General features: G+C 37.7%; 1 protein-coding gene across 2 annotated transcripts in view; it reads right to left on the bottom strand.

The window, feature by feature from the left end:
* Nucleotides 1-6,480, bottom strand: part of LOC106880374 (lipoamide acyltransferase component of branched-chain alpha-keto acid dehydrogenase complex, mitochondrial) — a 13,513-nt gene extending 7,033 nt beyond the window's left edge. Inside the window, exons 1-5 of one of the 2 annotated variants that reach the window (XM_014930259.2) lie at nt 6,214-6,480; nt 2,811-2,955; nt 1,808-1,883; nt 468-777; nt 108-204 (exon numbers count right to left, since the gene is read on the bottom strand). In XM_014930259.2, coding sequence (XP_014785745.1) covers nt 108-204; nt 468-777; nt 1,808-1,883; nt 2,811-2,955; nt 6,214-6,276 — 691 coding nt within the window. In that variant the 5' untranslated portion in view covers nt 6,277-6,480. Of the gene's footprint in view, nt 1-107; nt 205-467; nt 778-1,807; nt 1,884-2,810; nt 2,956-3,640; nt 3,753-6,213 lie in introns of those variants that run through there. The other variant, XM_052974865.1, reaches the window with a different exon arrangement.
* Nucleotides 6,481-7,731: the final 1,251 nt, after the last annotated feature.

Raw genomic sequence — 7,731 nt, 5'->3', positions numbered from 1 at the left:
TGTGTGTGTGTGTGTGTGTGTGTGTGTGTGTGTGTGTGTGTGTGTGTGTGTGTGTGTATATATATATATATATATATATATATATATATGTATACAGTGAAACATACCAGGTGGAGTTCTTGTCAGATTTTCAATATGACGCAAAATATCTTCTTTAAGAATCCTACCATCTTTTCCAGTTCCTATCACAGAACTTAATGGAATCTGTGCAGGTAAGAAAAAAAAGAAATCATTAACCCTAAAACAACTTTGTGCAAGTATGGGAAAAAAATTAAATATATTTCTTAATAATGTTCTAGAAAGAATAAGAGAATAAGAAATGAAAAGTGGAAGAAAGAAGACGAGGACAGAAGAAAGAAGGAAGAAGAAAGTCGAAAAAGGAAGAAGAGGGAAAAAAAGAAAGAGAGAAAATGAAAAAATGGAAGAATGAAGGAAAAAGAGGGGAAAAACAAGGACAAAGGAATTACCTTCTTCTCTATGGAAATCCTTCTCACAGCTGGAGTTGCCAAAGATTTCATCACTTGAAGCTTTCCACGAATCTGTTCTTCAGACTTGCTGTCTTCTTCATCAAAAGTATCCACTTGTTCTTCCGTTTCGGTGTCTCCTAGCAGTTCTATATCCACCAAAGGAGCTCCAACCTTCGCTATGTCATCGATGTTGTAGTAAAGGCGCCGTACAATACCATCATAACGGCTGGTGATTGTCACTGATGCCTTGTCACTCTGTACTTCACATATACTGTCAAACTGAGCTACTTGATCACCAATATTGATAAACCTGCAAACACATTGATATTTCTGTTATGTGACCACTTAATTGGTTTCTGACTTGGTCAACAGGACTAGCATTTTGAGGGGAGGGGGAGTAGCTGGTACTCTTGATCCCAGTATTTAACTGTGATGCAATCCCCCACCTGAAAGTCTCCAAGAAAAGACTATCCAAACAGTCCTCATCGACACCCAGAATCACTCTCTGGCTATCCTCACTTTTACCCTCTTATAAAATGCAAGGGTCGACATATCACTGACCAAATTATCCAACTGTTCGAGTGCAGTGAGTGCTTGACAATATTCCAGATGCCAAACACCCAAACTGGGTTTGCAGTTGAGCCAGGACTGTAGAAAGAGGTGTCACACAAACAACAAAATGTGTTTAGTGAAATAACTTTGTCATTACTAAGCTGGTGTTTGGAACATAAATTAATGGGAGATGATGATGATGATGATGATGATGATGATGACCAATGCCACTGTCATCACCACTATCATCATTATCATCAACAGCTGGACATTCCTGTTTTGGGTTTCTGAGGTCCATAAGTAGCCAAGATCAGAAGATTCCCCCTAAACAGGATGCCAGTCCATTGTAGGGTCACTCCTTTTTGCCAGTTGAGTGGACTGGAGCAACAGCAAATGAAGTATCTTGCTCAAGGACACAATGCACTGCCTAGCCCGGGAATTGAAACCATGACCTTATACTCTAGCCACTAAGCCATGCACCTTTGAGATTTAGTTGGAAGGTTTTAATTTATATCACTTTAAAACAGGAAGAATGCATCATAGAACCGGGTGTCAGATGGGTCAGTGTCAAAAGGGCTAAAAGAGGAAGTTTGTGCCATAGAAACAGGGGTCAGTCTCAGGTATCAAAAGAATTAACAGGAAGTTTGTTTCACAGAACCTGGGGCAGTCTCAGTTACATCGGTATCAAAACAGTCATGGGAAAAAATAGCAAATAACAACAAAAAAACTAATGTCTTCAAAAAATAGTTGGACAGTGAGAAGGGAAAAAAAAAATAATGGAAACCTACCATTCCTTTATGTTAACCTCTTTTATTCCTTCACCAATATCTGCCAAGGTAAACTGTACAATTTCTCCACATCTAGCTGTTGGCATAAAAAACACACAAAAGTATTTTATTAACAACAATCTGTCTGAAACGATTTTTATTATTGAGGCAAGCCAAAAGTTTTGCAATAGTTTGCATATGTGCTAGTTTGTGGCATGAGTGTCACACGTGACTTCAGAAGTTGAAGCTGTGGAAGGCACCTGTTGAGGTTGGTTGTATTGTAACAGTGGGTGGTGCACTGACACTTTGTATGTTGCTTCACTCCATGATCGGAAAGTCACACAGATGAACATACAATGTAGTCTGGTTCAGGAATTTATGCTTTACAAGTTCAAACTCAGCCATAACACCATGGAGGCAACCAAAACATTTGTAGCGTGCAGGTGATCACAGTACAGTACCCAGATGGTTCAAGAAATTTTGCTTGGGTTGCAAGAACCTCAACGATCAAGCATGGTCCAGTAGGCCTTGCACCCCTACCACACACACACACACGTGATGAGCTTCTGCCTCATTTTCCATCTACCAAATCCTCCCACTAAGCATTATTAGTCAGCCTTCAAAATTCTGCTTTCTTGACTCATACTACACAATGGGATCTACCACATGATAACACCTTACAAACCACACTATACAATGAGTCAGAGAGAGAGACTCTATATGCTTAGTTGACCTACTAGGAACAATAGCCAAATTTCCCTCAAATAGCACTTTATCATCCTTCAAAACACAAAAAAAAAAAAGAAAGAAAAACTACTGCATCCAGGATCATGTAATTCTGGATACATTACACTTGGGACAAATACAGAATGATCATTGCCTGAGCATGTTTGATGAGAGCGATACCCCAGGGCTAAACACGTCATCACCACCGTCATCCAGTGATACGGTGAGATGGCATCAAAAACAGAATTGAAATTAAAAAACGAAAGGATTGAACTAAAATGAAGAGAAATTTTTTTACCTGCTGAAAGATGGAAAGCTCTCTTAGATTGGTTCATATGGCTGTAATTTAAGTGATGTCGCAAGCAGCCATTTTTGAGTGCCACAGGAGTGTGAAATATACATAGCTTACGTCCTTTCCCTGTGGTGCAGTGTCTCTTTGAAAACTGAAAAAGTTAAGAGAGGAAAATAGAATGTTTTAATAAGAGACCTAAGAGACCTTTGATGAATAAGAGACCTAAGAGACCTTTCAGGAATAATCGAAAGGGCTACGGTTCCCAAAGAATGATTAATATGAAACAACATTAAATGTCTTTTCCTGGTGCTGCTATTAAGTTAGATATGGCCTGGGCCAATTCTGGCCGAAACTTAGCTAAGTAGTTTATTTTCCCGTTGAGGTAAAAATCAACAAAATAAGTACTCCATCTGGTGAGAGATAAATATCGTGTATTGTACACAGTATATAATTACGAGCTACTAATAGTTTCATACATCGAAGATATTATCTAGGCAGGTTTTACAACACGCCGGGTGTCTCCAACTAGTCTTTAAGTTCTGTGCACATGGCATATACATGTCGTAACTTGTATAGGCTATACAAGTTATAAATTTGCTGTAGAAAATCACGTGTTGAAAAGTTTACTTTTCTGTTAAGGTAAGATCAACAAAGCAAGTACTCCATCTGGTGAGAGATAAATATCGCTTGATGTTCATAGTATATAGTTATGCCTAGATAATATCTTCAATGTATGAAACTATTAGTCGCTCATAACCATATTCCGTTGGTTCATTTGAGTTATTTCCCCTAGATCAATTAATTTAATTCTGTTTTCAGTTCTAGAAGACACCTACCCAACGTGTCGCGCAGTACACTAGCATCAAATCCAGAACCACGGGGTTTTCACATTAAACATATTAACCATTGTGTGCATTTGTCTATATTCTTTATCTTATATTTATGTGCTGCTATATCGATTGTTTGAAGGAAACATTGTAATTGATACATCACAACATGACCTACAAATGTTTCGTTCCGTGTCTGTGTTTTCGTTAGTAAAATTTGCATCCAAGGTGTCTTATTTACTCTCATATAAGATGAAACTGGAACAATGCTACTGAGGTTATCGTAAAGAGATCGTGCTTGACAATAACAATTTATAAGCACAAGGTCTCTAATTTTGTAGGTTGCCTAGAGCCGATTAAATCGACCCCAACACTCGAGCGATAACGGCTGTTAATGTCGAGGTCACGCTTCCCATTATAAAAAAACATGAGTTTCTTGATTGTCTGCCAATTAGTCTCCACCACCGAAAACCACTGTATGTATACAAATACACACAAAATTAGGAAGGGAGGTACACATGTGATTTTGTCGAGTCATATCGAAAGAATACCATATATATACTCATCCATTTCTATCTATCGAAAATTAAAAACTATTTTTCCGAAATTCCGAAACTGAAAATAGTACGTTATTCTCCAAGATCACCCACAAGCCCCAATAATATTTATTATATATATATATATATATATATATAATAAATATTTTTGTTTTTATTCTAGGCACATAGCCCGAAATTTGGGGGGATTGGCCCGAGTACGAAATTGGTACTTAATTTATCGCCCCGCGAAAGGATGAAAGGCAAAGTCGACCTCGACGGAATTTGAACTCAGAACGTAAAGACAGACGAAATAGCGCTTGCGTCAAGAATGTTTGGGAGGAGGGAACGGGGTGGATGGTTGCAGCTATTACATCTTTTATCATAAATGTGGTCGATCGGAACTAAACTGGGGCTAAACAAATGATTTGACATCGATCAACCTTTATGACTTCCTAGAAATAGCAGCCAAATATTCCTACGAAATTTCACAACCTTCCCTCTTATAAAACTAAACATATATATATATATATATATATAAAAGAGGAGTTGGTCATGACTAAAACATCTTTGACCATAGGTCTGCTCAATCGAGGCCGATTTGCAGCTAAACAACATCGACAACCTACAGGAAGAAAGGAAGGACACGTTAACACAGATGAAGTCTGAAAACAAGACGGTGATGGTCGATTCGAGAATGTCATTGATAAAGCCGCTCAGATCGCCCCACCTGACCTACCCTTTTAATTGGAAACGAAAGACGAACATAAAACATCTTGCTGGGCGGGATTTGAACTCTAAAGGTTAAAGAACCAACGCAGACACTGATAGCTTTACATCATAAACATAATGTTGCATGCTTTTTGTATTATTTTCTTCCAATTTACAGCAAAAGGTAAAAAGAAAAAAAAAGAGAATCGATATGATGAGATGCCTTAAAATGATTTTGTTTATTGGCAACAAAAGGTTTTTGCGATTGAGATTCAGATATCAGACAGTTTCCAGTTGTTTTGTGTTATTCAGTAAGAGAGGTGATTGTAATTTGATATGTGTGTGTGTGTGTGTGTGTGTGTGTTTCTAGCCTAGACGTTGTCTCGTGGGAGAAAAATAACAGAAATTTAGTCCAATATATATATTTTTTTTTAATGAATTAAAATACGAAAATAATTTTTCATTTTTTTTCTATCGATATAATGTAAGACAGATTATTCAATTTCATGCAAACGAGATTGCTAACGGTTAATTAATCGAATATATATAATATTAAAAATGGAGAGGGCCGGTTTATGGGGTTACCTTAGGTTTCCCGTCCATAAAGGGTTTAGCTTTATGGCGTATCGTCAGTTCCCACACACGATATATATATGTGTGTATATATATATATATATATATATATATATATATATATATACACAAAAAAAAATATATATATATGACACCGAGACAGCCTCACCAGATATGCGTGTTTACATATCCACTATAACAAACCTGCCGCTGCCGAACAAATTAATTACAAGATAAAGTTTGAGAAAGTGAAACTGATATTTTATATTCCGATGTTACCCATGCGAAGGCATGGCACGAAATTGATTTCAATTGGAAATCGATACCCCGGTTACAAATTTAGCAGCTGGCAGGGAGTAACCTTATCTTTACGGTTACTGTTATCATGTGCTCATTTGTTAGAATTTAATTAATTACATGAATTTAATTGATTACATGAATTTAATTGATCTCATGAATAGTTATTGAAAGAATCTAAAATGAATGTATAAATATAAGGACTATAACCAATGTGATGGTTTCTGGTTTGGACACAAGATGAACAATTTTGAGAGGAGAGTGGTTAGTTGATAACATCGACCCCGGGAGGCGGCAAAGCTAAGTTGACCTCGGCGGGATTCGAACTCAGAGACTAAAGAGTCGGAACAAATACCGCAAAGCTCGCAAGCTTGCAATATGAAAAAAAAAATGAAATAAATATAATGAAATATTAATTAGGTTATGGCGAGAAATGCTAAAAACAAAATATGTGGTGTTACTTACGCGGAAAGCAGGTGTTGTGAAGTTGTTTGATCGAAGACGAACAAGCTTCAGTACAGCAGACATGTTTCTAACAGAAAATGTTTGGTCGGTGACTAGAAGAAATCTCGCGAGAAAACTACGAGACTTAAGTGTTTGGAGGGTGGGGGAGACATTAATTGTGGGTGGGGCGATAAAGGGGAGAACGAAAGACTCGGGTCTGAAATAGGTAGAAGGGACGTGGATATTTTTCTTTTCTATTGATTGTATTATTATGTAACGGTAAAGTTGTTATCGAATATGCTAGCTTTTGTTCTTCATGACTATGTGTCTAGCAGTTCATTATGCAAAGCCTTAAAACAGCGATCCAGCAGACCAAAATGCTAAGTTGTAATTCGTCCGGATTTGCTGAGTTCAAATTCCGCCGAGGTCGACTTTGCTTTACAAGATCGATAAAATAAGTACCAGTTGAACACTGCGGTCGATGTAATCGGTTAGCGTCTTTCCCCAAAAATTTCAGGCCTTGCGCATAGAGAGGAAAGTATTATCAGATGTATCTTTTTATAATTTTTTTTTTAAATCTAAAACAGTAGATTAAGACCCAAGGCAGGGTGATTTGAGGGTGATTTGGATACTATCTCTGGCAGGTCTAATGACCATGTAGGGGTGTAACTTAGCGGTTCGGCAAAAGAGTTCGATAAAATAAGTACTAGGCTTACAAAGAATAGGTCCTGGGGTCGATTTGCTCGACTAAAGGCGGTGCTCCAGCATGGCCGCAGTCAAATGACTGAAACAAGTAAAAGAGTATATATGTAACGGTTAGGCTTTAATTAGTGTAGTTACCAATTGTAACGGGTAAAGTTGATTAGGTAAACACTAACACTATGAAATGTCGGAGTCAGCAGCTGTGATGATAAGAATTTGTTGTTATAACGGCAAGTTGAAGGATGTGAAAGATGAACAATGCATGAAGTTTTAAGGAAATATTTACCGTTGCGTTACAATACCTTGCCTCGACGGGCAGGTTATGATAGATCCAAAAGCATGCGTTTGTGTTCTCTTCATTGTTTAGTAGTAATTACAGAGAGAGATAGAATGATGTTGTAAGAGAACAGAATTATAGCTAGTGAGAGTTGTAGGGTTGTGAGACGTTGTCTCTCTGTTGCTGACAGTAAACTTCGTTTCTCCCTCTGACCAAGGTTCTAGCTGGTCAACCAGGCTTCGTTCTCACTGAGTTGTCACACTGAAGTGACTAACTGATTTTTGCTTAGGGTGTTCTTGCTTTTATAACTGTCCAGAAGGATAGAGATATCATTGAGAACAATAGATTTAGTTGGTGGTCTTCTTATCTCTATTCTGGGTTTTATAAGGGTCAAGTGGTGAAGACATTATTTCGGCCTACCTAAAGGCATCTGGAAAATGTAAAACTGCAGTCAGAGAAAAACCATCGTTCCACCGTGGGAAAAGTTCTGTTGCAGTGTTGATTTAAATTTGGCTATGGTGGATCGAATCCACTTCATGCATGCAAGATCCACTACATAT

The sequence above is a fragment of the Octopus bimaculoides genome, chromosome 19, assembly GCF_001194135.2.
Source record: "Octopus bimaculoides isolate UCB-OBI-ISO-001 chromosome 19, ASM119413v2, whole genome shotgun sequence".
Lineage (NCBI taxonomy): Eukaryota > Metazoa > Mollusca > Cephalopoda > Octopoda > Octopodidae > Octopus > Octopus bimaculoides.
The sequence above is the reverse complement of the archived record's forward strand: the minus strand, read 5'-3'. Positions and strand labels throughout refer to the sequence as shown.